Raw genomic sequence first — 25,928 nt, forward strand, 5'->3', positions numbered from 1 at the left:
GCAAATATTAACATGTTTCACTGCAGAAATAGTTATGTATCTGATTATGGGATACCCTGTCAGATTACCCCTAGTGATGATACTTAAAAAGTATATGTATTATAATACCTTTAAAAATCTGAAAAATCCTGAGTTTCTAATGTATCTGGCCATAAAGATTTTACATAAAGAACTAGAAGTTTGTACATGTAAAACACTTAAAAAAGTGCCAGTGTTTTATAAATGCTGGCCATTATCATAACATTATCTTTCACAATGTCAAGTGCATCAGAGGTCACATAGGATTAATGCAGATAGCCAAAACAGATTACTCTTTCAAGATGTTTATTGAAGGGAAGGTGAGAAATAGGGTATTTTATATTTTCTCACCTGTAAATAGATGATAGAGTGATTTGTAAAGTGAGGTCTAGCTATTTATCTTATAGTCTGTCCCTCCTTATAAATACCTTTATCCTCACTTTTACCTTTCCTACACATTCTTTAGGTATTTTCCCCTCCAATTCCTTAGGAAGAACAGCAGTTCATTCCTATAAGTACATCCATATTCCAGTCATACACCTACTAAAAAGGTAGCTATTACACTAGATGACAACCATCTGTGTGGTTTCCCATGTGACCATGAGTATCTCAGGGCAGGAGAACATGTCTTATTCATCTTTGTTTCCCTTAGCACAGTGCCTATCCCCTGGAAGATTATGAAATGTGTACTAACAAGAATGAAACTCAAAACTTTCCTCTTGCATGTGTACGTTACTATATATGAATTTTGAAAGTTTGAAGATATGACAGAAAACAGAGAATCTGGATATTTTATATACTTATATTTCATATCTGCCACTTTAAAAAATTTCTAATAAATACAGATAATTCACTCTCAGAAGAATTTATATTAAGAACTTTTAGAAATTTAGAGAATATTTGAGAGAGGGTATAAGTTAGAAATTAAAAAAACAGTTTCATTAAGGTAAACTGCACATATTTAAAGTACATGGTTTGATAACTTTTGATGTATGTGTATACTAAGATGTGAGAATTTGAATTTAACTAATCAAAATAAAACCCACTAAAATCATATGGAAGTTTTGTATAAAGTCACCCAACTTGATTTATAAGTAGTAAAATTTATGATAGTACCGATTTGTTGCACAGTTCTAGAAGTTTATCTGTTAGGCGAGTTGCATCTCCAACAAACTTTTCTAAGGATTTTTTCATTTGAATAGCTTTATTTAGGATTTCCTTGCATCTGTTTACACGCATGGGATAAGAAGACTGTCATAAAAAAAAGTTCAATTGTTAAAAGATTTTTAAGAGATAACAAAATCTTTTTTTTTAAGATAACAAAACTTTGGTTGACAAAAATCAGCTTAAACAATAAACATGATGAAAGTTTACAGTGATACAAATTTCCTAGAAGTCAATTTGGCAATACTATCAACAGCCACAGAAATGCTGCTCCTGTGACCTGATGAATCCTCCTCTTAGGATCTACCCTGAAGAAGTAATCAGAAATGAGAATAAATACAGGTGTGTCCAGATGTTTTGTAACAGCAAAGAAAGTGAACAACCTTAATAATCCATAAGAGTTGAACATAGATGGGTAACCATTATAGAATTTCACAAAATTAAAAAAATTGTGTCTTCAAAGGAATATTTAATTACATGGGAACATGATTATGGTAACAGTCTTAAGTGAAAAATATGAAATCATGTACCTATGTAATCCAAATTTAGTGCTAAAATATGCAGAGATAATCAAAATACAAAAATACATCAAAATATTAATGATATAAACAGTGAATTTTAATTATCTTTTTTTATATCTGTATATATTCTAAATCTCCTAATACACTAATTAAATATATTTACCAACTTGTACATTCCTATTAATAATGCACTAAAAACTTTCGAGTAACTTTTAATTTAAAAAAACTTGAAAAAAAAACTGGTTACCATTTTACACCAAGCACTAACAGTTTACTATATTTTCATAAAGAAAATGCATGATAAATCTTTTGATCTTAAACACACTATTTACTTAATTTGATATATATTTCTGAATTTTATAATGAGAAATAGTGCTACAATTTCTTTTTAAAAATACTTAAAATGTATTTCTTGCTACAAATCTAATATAAGAGAAACACCCTGGACATGTATCAGCATTAAATAATCAATGCCACATAAAAGGGAAAAAGACAATGGCTTTGTGTTTAATATATCACCTTTGACACAGCTGTCATCATCCACATTGCTTGCTGAGGATAGGCCAGAAGCACTTTGGCTATAATTTCCATCAAGACAACAAAAACTTCATCATGAGAATGACAAATTCGGGAGATCAACTGTGAAAAGGCAGTCAAAAACTGATACGGAGCTAACTGATTTGTGTGCTCTGTGATAACTTTGTTTATTTTAACTAAATCATTTCTCATTTGTACACGATCAGAGCGGCCAGCTGGGGGAAAAAAAAAAAAAATCAAAGTTAAAAATACCAGCAAAAAAACCCACAAAAAACCCCAAAACAGTGTCTCAGTTTCACAGAAAACAATTTTGCTTTAAAAACAGATTTAAGATATATGTTATTCCCAAGTCCAAAGCTACAAAACTTGCCAATTTGTGAAAAGATAATTTTTCTGTCCTTGTAGGAAACAATGGCAACCCACTCCAGTGCTCTTGCCTGGAAAATCCCATGGACGGAGGAGCCTGGTAGGCTGCAGTCCATGGGGTCGCTAAGAGTCGGACATGACTAAGCGACTTCACTTTCACTTCTCACTTTCACGCACTGGATAAAGAAATGGCAACCCACTCCCAGTGTTCTTGCCTGGAGAATCCCAGGGACGGGGGAGCCTGGTGGGCTGCCGTCTATGGGGTCGCACAGAATTGGACACGACTGAAGCGACTTAGCAGCAGCAGCAGCAGGAAAAAATATTTAAGTCCACTGAAAAACTCAAGGCCCATTAATTTTCACTAGAAGCAAAGAGTACAAGCCACAATCCATAGTAATTTTTAAGGTCAACTATTTGGCTTAAACTAGTATTTTTCAATATGTATTAGGTTGACCAAGGAATGAGCAAGGCTTTGCAACTGCAACAACTTTAAAAAGTCTTTGTTTAGTCTTTCTCCTCTTTTTTAACACTTGATTTCTTGCTCACATGTAAATTATAATTCTTCTCAGTCCCTTAAAATTTTTTATCAAAAAAATCATACCTTTTTCCCATTCGTATGCCTTAGCACCAAAATCAAGCCATAATGATAGCATTCGTGGCATTGATTGATATATGAACTGATTTCCATACTGTAAAGATCTGCAATTATATAGAAAAGGTATTAAGATAGTATTAGTTTTTATATTATATGAATTAAAATTTAAAGACTCAACCACTTAAGGAATATACTTTTTATATTAAGGAAAATAATTTTTGCCCATAATTGTAGTATCAGTATTTTTCCTCTCTTCCCATTTGACTCATCTCTTCCCATTTTTTCCTTTATAACTTCCTCACTAAGTTCTACATTACAGGGACCAAAAATAACTCAGGTATTGACCAAGTCAAAGTCCTGTCAATACTTGTTTCAAATTGTCCTTGGGATTTGTAGCTTTATTTGTATTCCATGGCCATAAGCGTAGGTTAGGCCTAATCACTTCATTTCTGGGAAACCAGAGTAACTTCGTCTTCCTAATTTGACATTTCTTCCTTTCAATAAATTCCAGACTAACATTCCTGAAATTCTAGCTTTATTATACTTCCTCCTCTTCAAAAACAGGAATCAATTATCTATATATAAGACTATATGAATGACTCTGCTGAGGATTCAAATATATACAACCTTTTCTCTTTAAAACTTTGCAGTCTTAGTCTCACTATTCACCAGCATACATCGTCTATCAAGTCTGATTTCCTCACCATCCTCTCAGCAAACCATGCAACCCTGTCTCTCTGCCAAATCTGTGAAAAGTTAATACAGGCATCAGTTCAGTTCAGTTGCTCAGTCGTGTCCAACTCTTTGTGACCCCATGAACTGCAGCATGCCAGGCTTCCATGTCCATCACCAACTCCTGGAGCTTGCTCAAACGTATGTCCATTGAGTCAGTGATACCATCCAACCATCTCATCCTTTGTCATCCCTGTCTCTTCCTGCCTTCAATCTTTCCCATCATCAGGGTCTTTTCCAATGAGTGAGTTCTTCACTGACCAAAGTATTCACTGGCCAAAGTACTGGAGCTTCAGCTTCATCCTTCCAACGAGCATGATTGTCTTCCTTTAGGATTGACTGGTTGGATCTCCTTGAAGTCCAAGGGACTCTCAAGAGTCTTCTCTAACATCACAGTTCAAAAGCATCAGTTCTTCAGTGCTCAGCTTTCCATATGGTCCAACTCTCACACCCATACATGACCACTGGAAAAACTATAGCTTTGACTAGATGGACCTCTGTCAGCAAAGTAAGGTCTCTGCTTTTTAATATGCTGTCTAGGTTGGTCATAGCTTTTCTTCTGAGGAGCAAGCGACTTTTAATTTAATGGCTGCAGTCACCATGTGCAGTGATTTTGGAGCCCAAGAAAATAAAGTCTCTCACTGTTTCCAGTGTTTCCCCATCTATTTGCCATGAAGTGATGGGACCACATGCCATGATCTTAGTTTTCTGAATGTTGAGTTTTAAGCCGGCTTTTTCACTCTCCTCTTTCACTTTCATCAAGAGGCTCCTTAGTTCTTCTTCGCTTTCTGCCATAAGGGTGGTTGTCATCTGCATATCTGAGGTTACTGATATTTCTCCTGGCAATCTTGATTCCAGCTCATGCTTCACCCAGGCATTTTGCATGATGTACTCCGCATATAAGTTAAATAAGCAGGGTGATAATATACAGCCTTGAAGTACTCTTTTCCCAATTTGGAATCAGTCTGTTGTTCCATGTCCAGTTCTAACTGTTGCTTCTTGACTTGCATACAGATTTCTCAGGAGGCAGATAAGGTGGTCTGGTATTCCCATCTCTTGAAGAATTTTCCACAGTTTACTGTGGTCCACGTAAGTCAAAGGCTTTGGCGTAGTCAATAAAGCAGAAGTAGGTGTTTTTCTGGAACTCTTTTGCTTTTCCTATGAGCCAACGGATGTTGGCAATTTGATCGCTGGTTCCTCTGCGTATCTCAGAAATATTTCATGTTTGGTACCAGACCACTGCGACAAATTAAATATCATAGTAGAGTGAGTCACACATTTTTTGGTCTCTCAGTGCATATAAAAGTCACGTTTACACTATACTGTATAGTCTACTAAGTGTGCAATAGCATGGTTGACTATAATGTTAGCTGTGGGTTTGATGTATATGGCCTTTACTATGTTGAGGTATGTTTCTACTATAACCACTTTATTGAGACTTTTTATCATAAATGGGTATTGAATCTTCTCAAATGTTTTTCTCTACATCTATTGAGAGGATCATATGGTTTTTACCCTTCATTTTATTAATGTGATGTACCAAGTTAGTTGATTTGTGGATGTTGAATCATTCCTGCATCCTTGGAATAAATCCCACTTGATCACATGTTTAATCCTTTTAATGAATTATAGCAGCTGATTTGCTAGTTATTTTATTGAGGATTTTGGTGTCTATGTTCATTAGAGATAATAGCCTATAATTTTCATTTTTGTGTGTTGTCTTTGTCTGATTTTGGTATCAGAGTGATGTTGGCCTCATAAACAGTGTTTCTTCCTCTTCAATTTTTGGGAAGAATTTGAAAGGGATAGTGTTAAATCTTCTTTGAATGTTTGGTAGAATGGACCTGTGAAGCTGTCTGCTCCTGTTTCTTCATCATTCAGTCTTGGAAGGGTATATATGGTTCTAAGAATTTGTCCATTTCTTCTAGGTCATCCAATTTGTTCAAACAGCTGTCCATAATATTCTCTTATAATCATTTGTATTTCTGTGATATCTGTTGCTATTTCTCCTCTCTTATTTCTAATTTTGCAGAGGCTTCTCTCTTTTTTTCTTGATGAGTCTAGATAATGGTTGGTCAATTTTCTTTACCTTTTCAGAGAATCAGCTTTTATTTTCACTGACCTTTTCTGCTGTCTTTTTAGTCTCTATTTAATAATTTCCACTCTGATGTTATTTTCTTCCTTCTATGAACTTTGGGCATTGTTTGTTCTTCTTTTTCTAGTTCCTTTAGGTTGTAAGGTTAGATTGTTTGAGATTTTTCTTGTTTCTTAAGGTAGGCCTGTACTGCTATAAATTTCCCTCTTAGTACTGCTTTTGTTGCATCCCATATATTTTTGGTATACCATATTTTCATTTTCATTTGTCTTCAGGTAATTTTAAATTAAATTAAATTTAAATTTAATTAAATTCTTCTTTGATTTGTTGACCTAATAGTTGTTCAGTAGCATGCTGTTCTGTCTCCATATACTTGCCATTTTTTCACCTTTCTTCTTGTAGTTATTTCCAGTTTCATACCATACCTTCGGGATAGATACTTGATATGATCTTAATCTTCTTAAATTTACTGAGCTTGTTCTGTGGCTCAAGATATGGCCTGTCCTTGAGAACGTTCCATGTGCACTTGAGAAGAATATGTATTCTGCTGCGTTTGGATGTTCTGTACAGATCTATCAAATCCACCTTCTTCTGCTGTTGCCTTGTTGAAGTTCTCTATAGATGATTTATACATTGATGCAAGTGAGATGTTAAAATCCCCTGTTCTTATTGTGCTGCTGTCAATTTCCATTTGCTTGTACTATCATCTTCCATTCCTTCAATTTGAGCTTATGTTTGTCTTCAGAGCTGATCTAGAGGCAGCATATCATTGGGTCTTGTTTTTTTAATCCATCCAACCACTTTGTGGCTTTTGGTTGGTGAATTCAATCCATTTACATTTTTGGTGATAGATGAGGACTTAGTACTGTCATTTTAGCTTTCGTTTTCTGGTTGTTCTAGATCTCTTTTTTTTTTTTTTTCCTTATGTGATGTCTGCCATTTTGGTTTAGAGGTTTTCTGTCTTTCATAGTTTCCTCCTTTTTTATGTTTCATGCTTCTACTCTAGATTTATGTTTTGTGGTTCTCATGGAATCTGTATGAAACCTCTCATAGATAGGATCTGCTGGTAGGATCTTATCTTCATTTAACTACATAGGATCTGTCCTTTTCCTCTTTCCCTTTTGTATTTTTTGTTGTTTCAAATTATCCCTTTTTATGTTGTGAATTTGTCACTAAATTGAAGTAACTATAGTTGTTTTTTCAACTATTTTCCCCCTTTAACTGCTATGCTACAACAGAGTGTGTGTTTAAAAACCTATTGTGAAATAGATGGAGAAATATACCATGTTCATGGATTGGAAGAATCAATATAGTGAAAATGAGTATACTATCCAAAGCAATCTATAGATTCAGTGCAATCCCTATCAAGCTACCAATGGTATTTTTCAGAAAACAATTTCACAATTTGCATGGAAATACAAAAAACCTCGAATAGCCAAAGCAATCTTTAGAAAGAAGAATGGAACTGGAGGAATCAACCTGCCTGACTTCAGGCTATACTACAAAGCTGCAGTCATCAAGACAGTATGGTACTGGCACAAAGACAGAAATATAGATCAATGGAGCAAAATAGAAAGCCCAGAGATAAGTCCACACACCTATGGACACTTTATCTTTGACAGAGGAGGCAAGAATATACAATAGAGAAAAAACAATCTCTTTAACAAATGGTGCTGGGAAAACTGGTTAACTACTTGTAAAAGAATCAAACTAACCTCGAATAGCCAAAATAATCTTGAGAAAGAAGAATGGAACTGGAGGAATCAACCTGCCTGACTTCAGACTCTACTACAAAGCCACAGTCATCAAGACAGTATGGTACTGGCACAAAGACAGAAATATAGATCAATGGAACAGAATAGAAAGCCCAGAGATAAATCCACGAACCTATGGACACCTTATCTTTGACAAAGGAGGCAAGGATATACAATGGAAAAAAGACAACCTCTTTAACAAGTGGTGCTGGGAAAACTGGTCAACCACTTGTAAAAGAATGAAACTAGAACACTTTCTAACACCATACACAAAAATAAACTCAAAATGGATTAAAGATCTAAATGTAAGACCAGAAACTATAAAACTCCTAGAGGAGAACATAGGCAAAACACTCTCCGACATAAATCACAGCAAGATCCTCTATGACCCACCTCCCAGAATATTGGAAATAAAAGCAAAACTAAACAAATGGGACCTAAAGAAACTTAAAAGCTTTTGCACTACAAAGGAAACTATAAGCAAGGTGAAAAGACAGCCCTCAGATTGGGAGAAAATAATAGCAAATGAAGAAACAGACAAAGGATTAATCTCAAAAATATACAAGCAACTCCTGCAGCTCAATTCCATAAAAATAAATGACCCAATCAAAAAATGGGCCAAAGAACTAAACAGACATTTCTCCAAAGAAGACATACAGATGGCTAACAAACACATGAAAAGATGCTCAACATCACTCATCATCAGAGAAATGCAAATCAAAAGCACAATGAGGTACCATTACACGCCAGTCAGGATGGCTGCTATCCAAAAGTCTACAAGCAATAAATGCTGGAGAGGGTGTGGAGAAAAGGGAACCCTCTTACACTGTTGGTGGGAATGCAAACTAGTACAGCCACTATGGAAAACAGTGTGGAGATTTCTTAAAAAACTGGAAATAGAACTGCCATATGACCCAGCAATCCCACTTCTGGGCATACACACTGAGGAAACCAGATCTGAAAGAGACACGTGCACCCCAATGTTCATCGCAGCACTGTTTATAATAGCCAGGACATGGAAGCAACCTAGATGCCCATCAGCAGATGAATGGATAAGGAAGCTGTGGTACATGTACACCATGGAATATTACTCAGCCATTAAAAAGAATTCATTTGAACCAGTCCTAATGAGATGGATGAAGCTGGAGCCCCTTATACAGAGGGAAGTAAGCCAGAAAGATAAAGAACATTACAGCATACTAACACATATATATGGAATTTAGAAAGGTGATAACGATAACCCTATATGCAAAACAGAAAAAGAGACACAGAAATACAGAACAGACTTTTGAACTTTGTGGGAGAATGTGAGGGTGGGATATTTCAAAAGAACAGCATGTATACTATCTATGGTGAAACAGATCACCAGCCCAGGTGGGATGCATGAGACAAGTGCTCCGGCCTGGTGCACTGGGAAGACCCAGAGGAATCGGGTGGAGAGGGAGGTGGGAGGGGGGATAGGGATTGGGAATACATGTAAATCCATGGCTGATTCATATCAATGTATGACAAAACCCACTGGAAAAAAATAAAAAAAATAAAAAAAAAAAAAAAGAATCAAACTAGAACACTTTCTAACACTATACATAAAAATAAACTCAAAATGGATTAAAGATCTAAATGTAAGACCAGAAACTATAAAACTCCTAGAGGAAAACATAGGCAAAACACTCTCTGATGTAAATCACAGCAGGATCCTCTATGACCCACCTCCCAGAGTAATGGCAATAAAAGCAAAATTAACAAATGGGACCTAATTAAACTTAAAAGCTTTTGCACAACGAAGGAAACTATAAGCAAGGTGAAAAGACAGCCTTCAGAATGGGAGAAAATAATAGCAAATTAAGCAACTGACAAAGAATTGATCTCAAAAATATACAAGCAGTTCATGCAGCTCAATTCCAGAAAAATAAGTGACCCAATCAAAAAATGGGCCAAAGAACTAAACAGACACTTCTCCAAAGAAGACATACAGATGGCTAACAAACACATGAAAAGATGCTCAACATCACTCATTATCAGAGAAATGCCAATCAAAACCACAATGAGGTACCATCCCATGCCAGTCAGAATGGCTGCTATCAAAAAGTCTATAAACAATAAATGCTGGAGAGAGTATGGAGAAAAGGGAACCCTCTTACACTGTTGGTGGGAATGCAATACCATCCCACGCCAGTCAGAATGGCTGCTATCAAAAAGTCTATAAACAATAAATGCTGGAGAGGGTGTGGAGAAAAGGGAACCCTCTTACACTGTTGGTGGGAATGCAAACTAGTACAGCCACTATGGAAAACAGTGTGGAGATTTCTTAAAAAACTGGAAATAGAACTGCCATATGACCCAGCAATCCCACTTCTGGGCATACACACCGAGGAAACCAGATCTGAAAGAGACACGTGCACACCAATGTTCATCGCAGCACTGTTTATAATAGCCAGGACATGGAAGCAACCTAGATGCCCATCAGCAGACGAATGGATAAGAAAGCTGTGGTACATATACACCATGGAATATTACTCAGCCATTAAAAAAGAATACATTTGAATCAGTTCTAATGAGATGGATGAAACTGGAGCCCATTATACAGAGTGAAGTAAGCCAGAAAGATAAACACCAATACAGTATAGTAATGCATATATATGGAATTTTAACCATATATATGGTTACAGGGTAACCATATATATGGTTACAGGGTAACCATAACCCTGTATGCAAGACAGAAAGAGACACAGATGTATAGAACAGACTTTTGGACTCTATGGGAGAAGGCAAGGGTGGGATGATCTGAGAGAACAGCATCAAAACATGTATATTATCAAGTGTGAAACAGATTGCCAGTCCAGGTTGGATGCAAGAGACAAGTGCTCGGGGCTGGTGCACTCGGATGACCCAGAGGGATGGGGTGGGGAGGGAGGTGGGAGGGGGGATCAGGATGGGGAACACATGTAAATCCATGGCTGATTCATGTCAATGTATGGCAAAAACCACTACAATATTGTAAAGTAATTAGCCTCCAACTAATAAAAAAAAAAAAAAAATGGAAAAAAAAAAGCATCGTTTCTTCTGAGCTCAGCTTTCTTTATAGTCCAACTCTCACATCCATACATGACTATTGGAAAAACCATAGCTTTGACCAGACGGACCTTTGTTGGCAAAGTAATGTCTCTGCTTTTTGGTTTAATTACCTCTTAAATCCTACCTTCTTCATGAGGCCTAACAAACTTCTGCAGCAATTCAGTGCAAAGAGCTATATTACTTTTGATATCATGACACCAGAGGCTTCAGTTTTTTACTTCAGATTTGCCCCAAATCCATGGCTCCTGGACTTGTTTGGCTTATTTTTGGTATCTTGCTAATATCAAGAAGATATTTCTAATATCTCTACCATTTATTTTGATATTCGATCACATTCTACTATGTACCATTAGTTAAACATTTTGTGTGCTAATCTTTCTTTATCCAGTTGGACTGTAGCTCCTTGAGGGAAAACACTAATGATATTAGTAATAACATAGTAAGTCAGTCACTCGGGATAAGCATCAATAGATGAGTTTATTTACACCTTTAAACACACAAATGTTTTATTTTAACTACTATGGATAAAATATGTTCTAAAATAGTCTTACAGTTTTTTAGCCCTGCTTTTTAAACTGTACTTTTAAAAATCTCACATTACCTAATAGTTTTAAGCAGTCAAGGACTCTAAATAACTCGTTGTTTTAGAAGAAATGTGTTAAATAAATTCTGTATATCAATCACATGATACATGTCAAAACTAAAGAGCAAATGAAAGGCATTACTCATTTTAGAAAAGAAAAATGCATTTAATAACTATGCTCTGCTTATGCTTCCATTTCAAAATGCCAATATGCCGGAAATTCTTCCTCAATAACAAGCTATTAGTAATCAATGATAAATTAAATTAGGTTTGGATTTTATAAAACTTGATTTCCAAGGAGTTCCCTGGTAGGCTTAGTGGTTAGGATTCCAGGCTTTTCAGGATTGCTGTGGCCCTTGTTTAATCCCTGGTTGGGGAACTGAGATCCCACAAGCCATGCAGTAGGGCCAAAAAATAAACAAACAGCAAACAGCAACAACAAAAACCCCTCTGAATTCCATTTTGGGAAGAAAGGCTTTGCCAAATCTTACAATCTTAACACTGACAATGAATAAACAAACACTGCCTTAATTCCTAAAAATACTGAATTGAGAAGCCAAAATACCAAATAATAGGTAACTTTATGTAGGTTTATTGCTCTGAAGTAAGTTACTTTTCAAGGTAAAGCAATGGTACATGAGTATGATAAGAAGAATGAGTAGAATGTTATTATTACTTCTCAGGAATTAACAATTTGTAACAATATAAACTGTAGGCATGAGATAATATACTATATGACTATAATATACTAATATATGAAATTCAGTTACATTTTACCTGTTATCTAGTTTAAAGATAGGCTCTTTCTACAAGTCTAGTGTCAGAACTGGGCTTCCCAAGTGGCACTAGTGGTAAAGAACCTGCCTGCCAATTTAGGAGACATAAGAGATGTGGGTTCTATTCCTGGGTTGGCAAGATACCCTGGAAGAGGGCACGTCAACCCACTCCAGTATTCTAGTGGAGAAGCCCATGGACAGGGGAGCCTGGCAGGCTACAGTCCATAGGGTTGCAGAGTCAAACATGACTCACATGACTTAGCACGCACAATGTAAGAACCACTTTTATATGTACTACTTCTTAGCAGAATGGTCTGGAAGGAGACATTTCACTGCAATTAAATACAACCATTAAATACATTAGAATTAGGGTCTTCTAAAATTCTAGGGAAGGGGACTCAGAGGATGAGGGTCCAGAGTGGGAAGGACAAAATTTTCATTGTATGTTCTTGGTACTACTGAACTTTAAAAACACATGAATATATTACTTACTCCATTAAAATAGTTGTTATTTAAAGGGAAGGGAAAAAATTGTATAAAGAAAAAACTTACATCTCATCTAAAGTGATAGTCTGAACCAATGGTAAAGCAAAAAACATCCTATGTATGCAAAGATCTGTGATAACAGTTCAGTATCAACAGAACCATCCTGATCTGTTTAATCAGCAAATGTGCAGTTCTTACTCTCACCTTCCGAAGTGAAGAAGTATATATCGAATGAGATCACCCTGCTTTTCCATCTTGTTATCTGTGACCATGGGCATCAACTTGTCATAGTACTTGGCAAGGTAGAAATGTCCATCCTCCCACTCTGGCAGAAACAAGGTCACATCCTGTAGAAGAGAACACAGAATACTCACTTAAGAAAATCCCCCATTATGCTGGTAAAGTAAAGATCCAATAGATAATTAGGGATCAAAAGTATGAAACCCACATCTAGTCAGGGTAAAGTCAAAGGCAGACTGACACTTTGGTGTAAATAAGAGCTACTTTCTTACAAAGCTCTTCTCAGGATGGCTGATGTTCTGATGGGTTGCCCGCTGACCAACATGTCATGATAATTAGCTATGTAGGGGGAAAAAAACTCCACTGGCACTCTATATAATACATCAGAATAATTTTCAGATGGATTAAAGTATTTCATATATATGTGCACATGTTTATTTTTATTGTTTTTAAAAAAACCTCAGAGAAAGAAGAAGTAATATCAAATCTCTGAAGAGGACAGGACTTTAAAAGCAAACAGATATGGTTAAAAAAACCACATATCTTATTTTTCTCTAAGATCTCTCATAAGTTATTGCTCCCCTCTTCTCAACTACTTCATAGCCAGGCTTCTAAAAAGAATTCTCCATGTCACATTCATTCCTCAAACTGTTTCTTTTCGCCTTCAGTCAACACCACTCCACTAAAGCAGCAACTTAAACAGATACTTTCCGGTTCTGAACTCATGTGAGCTCTCTTCAGCATCCTGCTGTTGGCTATGCCATTTCTCCTTTGAATCCCTTTCTTCCTCTTGCTTTTGTGAGGCCACAACCTTCCAAGTTTTCTCCTACCTTTCTGGCCACTCCTTCTGAATTGCCTTTGTCATTTCCTCTCCTTTTCCTTTATATTTGTATATTTGTGTGATTTATTAATTTTTCAATGATATTATTTAAAATGTGATGAAAAATACATAGAATAGCTGAGTAAAAATTAAAAAATAAATAAATAAAGCTGTGCTCTTAATTCAAAAACATGGTTTAGGCCAGGAACCTTTAAATAAGATCTTAAATTTTCTCTTAATTTAATCCTAAAACCTTCCAGATACAAACCTGCTTGTGGACAGAGGAGAGAATGACAGGACTAGATGGATGGAACAGAGATGCTGGATTCATGTGCCTAAAACTGGCCACAGGGACAAGGATTCCAGTGTGCTTTTACCATCTAGCCATGAAAAGTGTGACAGTGTTACTCAGTCGGGTCCGACTCCTTGCGACACCATGGACTGTAGCCCGCCAGGCTCCTCTGTCTAAGGAATTTTCCAGGCAAGAATACTGGAGGGGGTTGCCATTCCCTTCTCCAAGGGATCTTCCCAAACCAGGGATCAAACCCAGGTCTCCCGAAATGCACAACTGAGTAACTGAACAACAACAATTGCTATACATACAGTATTCCATTAAAGGAATATGTTATAATTTGTTTATCTATTCTATAACTGAATGACATTTTTACTTCCAGTTTAAAATCTACAAATAATGTTGGTACAAACATTTTTATTTCTTTGTATATGTCATATGCAGACATGTTGAGCATTGGTAAAGTGGCTATCATAGTGTTATCCCCTTTAGGAGAAAACATCAAGCTGTTTTCCAAAATGACTGACAATTTATACGTCCAGCAGCACTGTATGAGCATCTAAATGCTCCACAGTCTTTCTAACCCTTTAAAATATCAATCTTTTAAATTTTAACCATTCTTGTAGGTATATAGTGTTAGGTCATAATACCTTTAAAACTGAACTACAGTTGATTTACAATATTTTATTAGTTTTATCATAATACTTTTTAAATTTACATCTATTCTTACCTACTCAATTAACATTTTTTTTTTTTGGTGGGGTCATTTATATATTTACTTCCGTGAAGTTTTCTATTCAATATTAAAATTGAGCTATCTGTATTTTTATTGCCTTTTAAGAGTTCTTATTATATTCTGGATATGAGTCTCTTGTCATTTATATATTGGAAAATATCTTGTAATCTACAGCTTGTCTTTACATTCTTTAAAAAATATTTATATTAGGGGCTTTCCTGGTGGTTCAGTGGTAAAGAATCAGCCTGCTAAGAGATACTGGTTTGGTCTCTGATTTGGGAAGATCCCACATGTTGTGGAGCAACTAAGCCCATGTGCCACAATTACTGAGCCTCTGCTCTAGAGCCCAAGAGCTGCAACTACTGACCCCACATGTCACAATTACTGAAGCCCACGTGCCCTAGAGCCTGTGCTCTGCAACAAGAGAAGCCACTGCAATGAGAAGCCTGCACACTGCCACTAGAGAGTAGCCCCTGCTTGCTGTACCTAGAGAAAAGCCCACACAGCAATGAAGACCCAGCATGGCCAAAATAAATAAAGTATTCATAATTATTAATAAATATATATTTATTTTAAATTGAAATACAGTTGATGTATAATAGTATGTTAGTTTCAGGTGTACTACACAGTGATTTGACATTTGCATATACTATGAAATGATCACTATAAGTCTAGTAACCATCTGTCCCCATACAAAATTATTACAATATTTTTGACCATATTCCTTATGCTGTATATCTTCATGACTTATTTATTATAACTGAAGGTTTGTACCTCTTAATCCCCTTCATCTATTCCCCCTCCACCCACCTCCCCTCACTCTTGCATTTATCTTCTTAATGATACCTTTCCATGAATAGAAATTAATACTTTTAATTTAGTCAAATTTATTAATTGTTTCCTTTTATGGTTGTTGCTTTTGGTCTAAGATGTCCTGAGCTACCTCTAGGTTTGAAGATACTCTCCTACGTTCTATTTTGGGAAATTTATTATTTTGCCTTTTACATTTAGATCTATAATCTCCTTGAAGTTTATTTTTATGTTATAAAGAAGACATAAAGTTTGATTTCTCCCACATAAGATATCCAAATGACACAACACCATTTATTGCAGAGTATTTCTCACAATTCTCTAATATCATCAAGAATACATTTCTGAGTTCTCTCTACTGTCCTACTGGTTGTCTAACCTTATGTGAACACAACATCACTTGGAATTCTATACCTTTATAATAAGTCTTAAAAACACATGCTGGTTATTCTCGGTTGTTTGCCCTTCCAAACTATAGTTGTCACACTTAATTATTTTCTACCCTGCTCTGTGTCCCAAAAGACTGACACTGTTGATTTATATCAATGGGCCTACTTGCCTTCTGAAAATTGTTTTTCTTATAGTTTCCTCATGATTATTCCTGCCTTAGCAGCTGTTTCCATCTGGACTTTACATACAGTTTTAGTTATATGTATGTATATTGGTATTTAGTCAAAGAATCTAGAACTTTTCATTTAACTCCTTTTTCTCAGGTAGTCTGCCTCACAATTCTAGCCATCTGTCTTATTTTATTATTCTTTATCTTTTATATTCTAAGTTTTTAGGGCTTATTTTTTTTTTTCTGTTCCTTTTCTAACGCCTTGAAATTGATTCTTAGCTCATTAATTTTGAGCTTTTATTTTCTTCTAACATATGTAAATAAAATTTCAAATTCTCTTTAAGAATGGCTTTAGCTGTATCCAAGTTTTGCTATGTCTTATTTTTATGATCATTCAGTTCAAAGTATTTTTAAATTTCTATTGTAGTTTTTCCTTTGACCCATGGGTTACTGAGAAGTATCCCTTTTGTAACACCACCTATGTAAGTCTTACTTTCTAGTAAGGAAGGTATTCATTGTGTTCAAAAATTTTCAGGCTAGGATATGGTTAACTTTGGGGAGGAGGGTGAAAGGGTAAGTTGAGTAGTGCTAATACTCTACTTCATGACATGAGTGGTGGTTTCATGAGTATATTTATTTTGTGATAATTCCTCCAACTATATACTTACATTACATACTCACTAAAAAGTCAAAAAAGCTTCCTGGCTATTTTTCTACATGTTCTTCCATATGGAATTTAAAATAACTTTTCTATTTTCAAAAACAACAAAAAAGTGAGAAATTGCATTATACATACACTTACCTTATATTTTTTCATAATTGCATTGCTTTCAAAGTTAGCTGTTTCTTCCATAAAACGGCCCACTAGTAGCGTAGCTCGACCATGGATTAACATGTTCTTACCCTCAGGTGGGGTTTTATTTTCAGGAAAACATAACTCAACACCCTTTTGAAGAACAATTAGTGCCTGGTGAACATCACCCTGAAAGAAAAAAGGCAATAAAAGATTTTTAACTTAGGAACAAATTTTCATATTCTGAAAAGTAAATAATATTGTTAGAATTTACAGTTCATTAGGTATTGTATGTATAAATCTGTTTGTAATTTCATGTTCATCTTGCATTTTCCTTCTATGAAAGTAAAATCCTAAAAAGAAATTATTGCTTCATTTCATGTAGAACTCCTATATTCATTTATTCAATTGTTTTTTTTTTACAATCAAAGTATAGGGCACTAAAGATATAAGTAGATGGTTAGAAATAAACATAAATATGTCAAAATCTCCAGCTTAATAAAGTTCATTGTCAAGTGAGGAAATAAACTATAAAACAACAACACAATGTGCCAAGTGCAATTAACAGAAGAATATACATGGGTATTATGGAACTGTCTGCTAAATCTACCTAAAAATATAAGAAAATAGAGTTGAGCTATGGTCAGGCAGGATAATCAAATGAGGAAAACCTGAATTAGATCTTAAAGAATGAACAGTAATTTTCCTGGCAAAGAATTCAGTGAAGGACTTTCTTGGTAGAAGGAACAATGATTTTAATTGGGAGAAGGCAAGTAGTCTGGTTTTAGCTGAAGACTAAAAGGTTTTGTGAGATAGTGACAAATGAAGCCAAAGAGGAAGTGTGGACTCAATGAGAAAGAGCCTTGTGTACTTAGTAGAGTTCTGACTTAACCCTAAAGCTGCGAAGAATACTTTGAAGGATTTTAATGGGGGAGCCGTGTGCACTTTAGAAAGAGGATAGACTGTAGTAATGAACACCAAGAAGTGGTGAGACCTCAAGAAAAAAAAAAAATCTGTTAATATTGTCAGAGGCTGTAAATGCTAAGGGCACGAAGGAAAATAGTAAAGATAAAGTAAGAGAGAAAGGATTCAAAAGATATTTTTAAGATACATTTAGTCTTCCGTTAGATGTAGAAAGTGAGGGAAGGAAGGGCCAGATTTCTGTCATAGATACTAGAGGATGTGCCAGAGCTCTACTTAGACGAATTGGGAATATGGGAGGGGAAAGAGACACTGAATTTTACATACTGAATTGCATTTTGAGCATACTGAGTTTAAGGTTCTACAATATACACATGGACTATCATTAGTTCTGAAAATGATAAGATACTGACTAATGCAGGCTCTGCCTGCCATAAGCTATGCCTCTGTTAATTCTAGACTGGTGGCAAGCATGAAGAGATGTAAGGAAGAGCCATTTAAATCTGGGGCACAAGTTTTTCAAGGAGTTTAGATATTTTAAAAAGTCCCCTTCCTATAACTGTAGCTTTAATCTGAGGATTGCTGAGAATTTTTGTTCTGAAGCTAAGCCCTTCCTGACAGACTAGATTAAAAGTGAATTTTCACAGCAACGCTGGCAAGTCTACACAAAACTAATTATCTGCCAAGAATGTAAGTAAGGACAGGGTTATGCTCACTTAAATATTTTTTAAGTACCTACTACATGCACTCATGTAAACATATAGAAGGTAAAATCCAAGTAAAAATTGGTCATTTCCCTCAAGAAAAAAATGAAAGATAAGAGGAAAACTGAAAGAATTGCATTTTCAGTCTTAAAATGGGAAAATATTTGGGACTTCAGTACAGAAGGAAGTTTCTTCCAAATGATGGTAGATAAATGATGCAGAAAGGTGACAGGAAAGGAAGGTTCTGAATTTAGATGAGGGATCATCTCTGTCAGGACTTTGTAGGAAGTACCCAATCTACAACAGAAGATATATATGATGATGTGCCCTCGGCCATTACCTTGGACCACAGCCACTTGGCTCTTTCCACATACAGTTCAGCGAGTCGTGAATCTCCAGCATTGAGGAGAGCGTTGTAGGCTGTCTGGTGGTGACCAGCCTTTCGAGCTACTCTGGCACTCTGTAGCCAGCATTCTCCAACCATTTCACTATAATCTGGTCTAATGAAACGCGACAAAACAGACGGAAAAGAGCATTTTTAAGTATATTCAGTAATTTAATTGTACTATCCCTTCCCAATATGGAACCCTCTCAGTGTATCTTTTCAAAGGAATCAAGAAGATTAATTTGTTAAAAGACTAATTTTAATTTTCTTAGAGTTCTCCATTGTTATCAATTACAAGGCTATGAAGATTTTACTACTGACTTATACCTGTACCTCCCTCAAGTGTTTTTAATATCCAAAAATATGATATATAGCACATAAAAGTAATTTTTAAGTTCTAGGTTCAACTATATAGTGCAGTCTTGGCAATTGACAATAGAAAAAACAGATTCAGAGACAAATTAGGAAAGACAAACACTCCAAATAATATGAAAATATAATACTAAATACACAATAACTGACATAAAAAAAAAAGTGTGTAAAACCTTTTGTTGAGGCTTAATAAAGCTCTCCGGAGAGCCAGAATAGGCTCTTTCGCTCTGTAGGAATTCTGGGTCATTTCTAGTCGGGCTACCCAGTTTAGTGAATCTTCTTGAACACTGTCACCTGGAGACTGGTGAAAGAGTGGCTTGATGCTATGCTCCAACTCACACAACATGTGCAATCTGAAGACAGACAGAGCCTATATTAATATCTTGTCATATATTTAGTTACATTAATCTGACATATAAAGCATATACTTTAACCATGAAGAATATGGAATGTGAAGTTTTCTTTGGAAGAACTTTAACCGATACATATTCTTGATATATAAACACTAACATTTATAACGTTTCAAATTGAGTATAAACACCAATTTATGTTGATTTGAATATTTAGTGCTATGCTATGATTCCCAGATTACCCTAGTTAAACTGGAGAAGGGTATATAAAACTACATTCAAATGTATGAAAGCCATTTGAATGTATAAAATTCAAATGTATAAATATAAAGAAGATAATGTTGTTTAGTTGCTAAGTTGTATTCAACTCTTTGAGACCCCATGGACTGTAGCCTGCCAGGCTCCTCTGTCCATGGGATTTCCCAGGCAAGAATACTGGAGTGGGTTGCCATTTTGTTCTACAGGGGATCTTCCTGACCCTGACCTGCATCTCTTGCTTGGCAGAGGATTCTTTACCACTGAGTTACCTGGGAAAACTCAACATAAATATTTGTGTATATTGCTGGTGCTATTGTAAGAGGACCTGGTATGGTAGATGCCAGTAAAAAACTGTGAAATGAATACAATTTTAATTGTTATTTTTCCTCAGGCTGATGGAAACATTTGTGATGCATTCACACCAGCTTCTTCCCATTTCTGTGACAGCATTCAAGCATACAGTTGAGTAGCTACAGAGCTAAATTAATCTCAGTGGTCCAATCTCTGGTTTCATTAAGCTGTTATCAAAGGGGCTGATACAAATTTTAATAAATTTTTCTGGACTAAAAAAAAAAATGCTTATTTTTCAATTCCTACAGTTCAGTTATAACATATTTTATCATTTTCTTCAGGTAAATTAACAGACCTAAAATGTTTTCCATCATTGCCTTCTTTACCTCTAAAAGGCAGTATTACTTGTGAGTAATGTAATGCCTACATTTAAGGGGGGAAATTTGAGCTGGGAAATGTCAAATGCATTTCTAAATGAGAAAAAGGAAAAGGAACCAAAAGTACTGACACCAACGTGCAAGGCAGAGTAGGTGTCTAGTTATTTAGGCTATAAAGAAAAGAAACTATGACACTATATGAGGATAAATGTAAGATCCTTTTACAATTTCTTAGCAGTCTCATAATTGCCTTTCTAATTAAAAGGATATACATTAAAAAAAAAACTATAGATAGGGTGATTGTGAGGCTAAAAAAATGCAAGAGCCATTTTGTGTAGCTATGCATGACACCAAACATACTATCACTTATTTAGTAGGCACAAAATTCCAAGTCAGTCACATGACACCTGCAAACCAGGAATATAAAAATGGAAACCTCAAAATACCTAACAATATATTCATATCCACGTTGATAAGAGCCTCTTTCAAAGCTTGCAGCTGAAAGCGGCACAATTTGCTCTGCTCTCACTAGTTTCAATGTGTCATAAAAAACTGTAATATCTCTTTTCTTAGCTGATAATAATAGCTGTCCCAGTCTGACACTCCATGTTGTAGATTTCCCATCTGAAAAACAATTGACAAAGAGTCAAGGATTGCCATGATAGCTGGTCCCAGAACAAGCTTTATTTCATTTGGTAAAACAGTCAACAGAAATTTGGAACAGATGCTTTCATTCCACTTTGAACTAAACAAGGCAATCATAAGAAAAGCTGACAGATTAATTACAAACATTGCTTCACTACTTAGGTCTGAATATTTATGTCATATTAAAACTGGTTATTTTTTAAAAAGTAATTGTACCTTCTGCCAAATAGTTTTCTACTAAATCCCACTGTGACAATTTCCAAGCTGCTTCCACCCTGTATGTGTTTAATTCATCTGTCCATTCAGACCTATTAAAAGAAATCCATATCAATTAAACATTTATTTAAATATAAGGTGGTATTTACGGACTTTTCATTGGTTTAGATACTCTATTTATTATATTTTGTACTTAAGTATAAAATAATTAATTTCTATCTGCAACAATCCCAATTTTAATCTTTCCAGTCCCCAAAAATATTTTTTCAATAATTACAATTGAAATTGTATTTTACAGCAATTACAATTGAAATTTTCAATAATTACAATTGAAATTGAATTACAATTTCAATAATTCAATTATTTTCAATAATTACTTCTGATAGGGCCATTTAAAAATATCATTTTTGACAAATTTGCCATATATTAAATCAGAATTAATGCCTGGATAATTACAAAGAACAGTTGTACGATTAGCTGCAGGTTTAACGTTAACAAAGAGCATGGAGGAAAAAGAGCCAACTGAACATATATGTATCACAGCTAAGTAATTCTAATAACCTGGGATTTTGAACTAAATTTAAGACAAAAACATAGAAACTGGTGGTGTGGATTGAGCATTAGGGAACACAGGACACTCAGTAAGGGCATAACCAAGTTACACATTATGTGTCAATAGTATAAAAAAAGATACAAAATTAGCTACCTAAAATACTTCTCTATTCTTAAATTATTTTCAGTTACTTTAAAATTGGGGTTTGTAAAAGCAGTATGATATAGGTTACTATTTTTTCTAAGCATCCTACTTATGTGATACTAAGATGGCTAGTGATATTTAGATCATGACTGTATAGAAGAAGCTACATTTTCCCCATGTTTCTTCTTTATTAAGTCATATTATGTGAATACCTGCTATATGTTAGACCTTAGGCCAGGCACATTTTTCCATTTAATTAGCTAATCATACCAAAATGTACCCATATCCCCATATTATAAATAAGGTAACAGATTCAGACAGGCTGGGATCAATGCCCTTAAAAGCCCTCTTTGTTCTTTCTGTGGTAAAAATACATAAAGAAAGCATAACAAATGAATCAATTAATTATTTTAAAAAAATATAAAGTAGCAGCATAAATACTGAATATTTTCTAATTTCTGAATACCACCAAAAATGATTTAGAACAAAGCTAAAAGAAACACAACAGAAATATAACTTTCAAAAATCCAACTTTGAATAACTTCACAAGTTTATTACAACATGCTGAAGTTTCAAAAATTTTAGGATCTAAATCTGAGTAGAATTAGCAAGAGCTGCTCTCCAGAGGGGACTGTTTTCATTCAGTCACTAAACCATGTCCAACTCTTTGCAACCCCATGGACTGTAGCACATGAGGCTCCTCTGTCCTCCACCATCTCCCAGAGTTTGCTCAAACTCAAGTACATTGAGTTAGTGATGCCACCCAACCATTTCGTCCTCTATCATCCCCTTCTCCTCCTGCCTTCAATCCCTCTGAGCATCAGGGTCTTTTTCAGTAAGTCAGCTCTTCACATCGGGTGGCCAAAGTACTGGAGCTTCAGCTTTAGCATCAGTCCTTCCAATGAATATTCAGGACTGATTTCCTTTAGGATTGACAGGTTTGATCTTGCAGTGCGAGGGACTTTCAAGTGTCTTCTCCAGCAACACAATCTGAAATTATCAATTCTTCAGCTCTCAGTCTTCTTTATGGTTCAACTCTCACATTCATACATGTCTATTGGAATAGCTTTGACTATATGGACCTTTGTCAGCAAAGTGATGTCTCTGCTTTTTAATATGCTATCTAGGTTTGTCCTAGCTTTAATTGCATGAAGCAAGTGTCTTTTAATTCCATGGTTGCAGTCACCATCTGCAGTGATTCTGGAGCCCAAGAAAATAAAATTGTCAATGCTTCCACTTCTTCCCCTTTTATCTGCCATGAAGTGATGGAACTAGATGCCATGACCTTAACCCAGAGGGTCACACCAAGTACTGTAGCAAATGGCCATAAGGATCAGGCTGTGATAACCTACTTCCATAAATGCATTAAAAAGATGACTATGTACTGCTGTATTTAAAATGGATAACCAACAAAGGACTTACTGTACAACAAGGGAACACAGCTCAATGTTATATGGAAGACTGGATGAGAAGGGAGTTTGGGGGAGAATGGATACAGGTATAATAAGCATGGCTGTGCTGTCTACCTGAAACTCTTGTTTCATTGTTAATTAACAATGTTAACATTAATTAACAATGTTAATTAATCTGCTTTAACATTGTTAATCTGCTATACTCCAATACAAAATTTAAAAACAGAAAAGACTGTGTACTTTAAGCACAGTCAATAATTTTGGAGTAATATTTGTTTAAATGCAAGTATTCTCCCCAAGAAAAACACATCCCCTCAATGACCACTTGCACCAGTAACATAGTATCCTTCGTTGAATACTGAAGCTTGCCTTTTCACAGCCCAATGATCAGTAGGCTCTATGTGCCCCAGATCCAAAAAGAAGAGCATGCAGTGTGCATCATAAGGAATTAAGACACACTGTTTGAGCCATGACAAACTTTCCCAAATTCCTGAAACCCTTTTATTCATCAGGTCTCTCAAATAATCTGGAGAAACAAATCTAAAACATATATCCAATCTTTCCCTGCTTCTATAAAGCTTTTTTCCCCCATCATTTTATAAATTCCACTACTTTGAAACCACATAACTAAGACTGAGTTTCTCTGCTCTCAGACACTGTAGAACAGTGGTCTCTAAAATCATAGTTTGGAATTTATAGAACCTGTATTTAGAAGTACTGCATGAACTAACTAAAAACAGTGGCCTGTGCTCTTTGGTAAAGTAAGATGATCCCATCCGTTTGACCAGATATCACTGTCCGGACACTCACCTAGAGCCAGACATCCTGGAATGTGAAGTCAAATGGGCCTTAGGAAGAATCATTAAGAACAAAGCTAGTGGAAGTGATGGAATTCCAGTTAAGCTATTTCAAACCCTACAAGATGATGCTGTGAAAGTCCTGCACTCAATATGCCAGCAAATTTGGAAAACTCAGCAGTGGCCACAGGACTGGAAAAGGTCAGTTTTCATTCCAATCCTTAAGAAAGGCAATGCCAGAGAATGCTCAAACTACCGCACAGTTGCACTCATCTCACACGCTAGTAAAGTAATGCCCAAAATTCTTCAAGCCAGGCTTCAGCAATACGTGAACCATGAAAACTTCCAGATGTTCAAGCTGGTTTCAGAAAAGGCAGAGGAACCAGAGATCAAATTGCCAACATCCACTGGATCACTGAAAAAGCAAGAGAGTTCCAGAAAAACATCTATTTCTGCATTATTGACTATGCCAAAGCCTTTGACTGTGTGGATCACAACAAACTGTGGAAAATTCTGAAAGAGATGGGAATACCAGACCACCTGATCTGCCTCTTGAGAAACCTATATGCAGGTCAGGAAGTAACAGTTAGAACTGGACATGGAACAACAGACTGGTTCCAAATAGGAAAAGGAGTGTAAGGGCTGTATATTGTCACCCTACTTATTTAACTTATATGCAGAGTACATCATGAGAAATGCTGGGCTGGAAGAAACACAAGCTGGAATTAAGATTGCCTGGAGAAATATCAGATATGCAGATGACACCACCCTTATGGCAGAAAGCAAAGAAGAACTAGAGAGTCTTTTGATGAAGGTGAAGGAGGAGAGTGAAAAAGTTGGCTTAAAGCTCAACATTCAGAAAACTACATCATGGCATCTGGTTCTGTCACTTCATGGCAAACAGATGGGAAAACAGTGGCTGACTTTATTTTTGGGGGCTCCAAAAGCACTGCAGATGGTGATTGCAGCCATGAAATTAAAAGACGTTTACTCCTTGGAAGGAAAGTTATGACCAACCTAGACAGCATATTAAAAAGCAGAGACATTACTTTGTCAAGAAACATCCATATAGTCAAGGCTATGGTTTTTCCAGTAGTCATGTATGGATGTGAGGGTTAGACTATGAAGAAAGCTGAGCGCCAAAGAATTGATGCTTTTGAACTATGGTGTTGGAGAAGACTCTTGAGAGTCCCTTGGACTGCAAGGATATCCAACCAGTCCTCCTAAAGGAGATCAGTCCTGGGTGTTCAATGGAAGGACTGATGTTGAAGCTGAAACTCCAATACTTTGGCCACCTGTTGCGAAGAGCTGACGCATTTGAAAAGACCCCAATGCTGGGAAAGATTGAGGGCAGAAGGAGAAGGGGACGACAGAGGATGAGATGGTTGGATGGCATCACCAACTCAATGGACATGGGTTTGGGTAACTCCGGGAGTTGGTGATGGACAGGGAGGCCTGGCGTGCTGAGGTTCATGGGGTCGCAAAGAGTCGGACATGACTGAGTGACTGAACTGAACTGAACTGAACTGAACACTGCCCTGAAAAGTCATT

The 25,928-nt window shown here is 35.9% G+C and overlaps 1 protein-coding gene across 2 annotated transcripts in view; it reads right to left on the minus strand.

Moving 5' to 3' along the window:
• ATR (ATR serine/threonine kinase) overlaps positions 1-25,928 on the minus strand; it is a 118,352-nt gene that overhangs the window by 15,346 nt on the left and 77,078 nt on the right. For both annotated transcript variants that reach the window (XM_043875090.1, XM_043875089.1), the window contains exons 31-39: positions 21,472-21,563; positions 21,057-21,234; positions 19,508-19,687; positions 18,918-19,077; positions 16,962-17,141; positions 12,907-13,049; positions 3,208-3,305; positions 2,223-2,455; positions 1,135-1,269 (exon numbers count right to left, since the gene is read on the minus strand). In XM_043875090.1, coding sequence (XP_043731025.1) covers positions 1,135-1,269; positions 2,223-2,455; positions 3,208-3,305; positions 12,907-13,049; positions 16,962-17,141; positions 18,918-19,077; positions 19,508-19,687; positions 21,057-21,234; positions 21,472-21,563 — 1,399 coding nt within the window. The remainder of the gene's footprint in view (positions 1-1,134; positions 1,270-2,222; positions 2,456-3,207; positions 3,306-12,906; positions 13,050-16,961; positions 17,142-18,917; positions 19,078-19,507; positions 19,688-21,056; positions 21,235-21,471; positions 21,564-25,928) is intronic.

This window comes from Cervus elaphus, chromosome 19 (assembly GCF_910594005.1).
Source record: "Cervus elaphus chromosome 19, mCerEla1.1, whole genome shotgun sequence".
Classification (NCBI taxonomy): domain Eukaryota; kingdom Metazoa; phylum Chordata; class Mammalia; order Artiodactyla; family Cervidae; genus Cervus; species Cervus elaphus.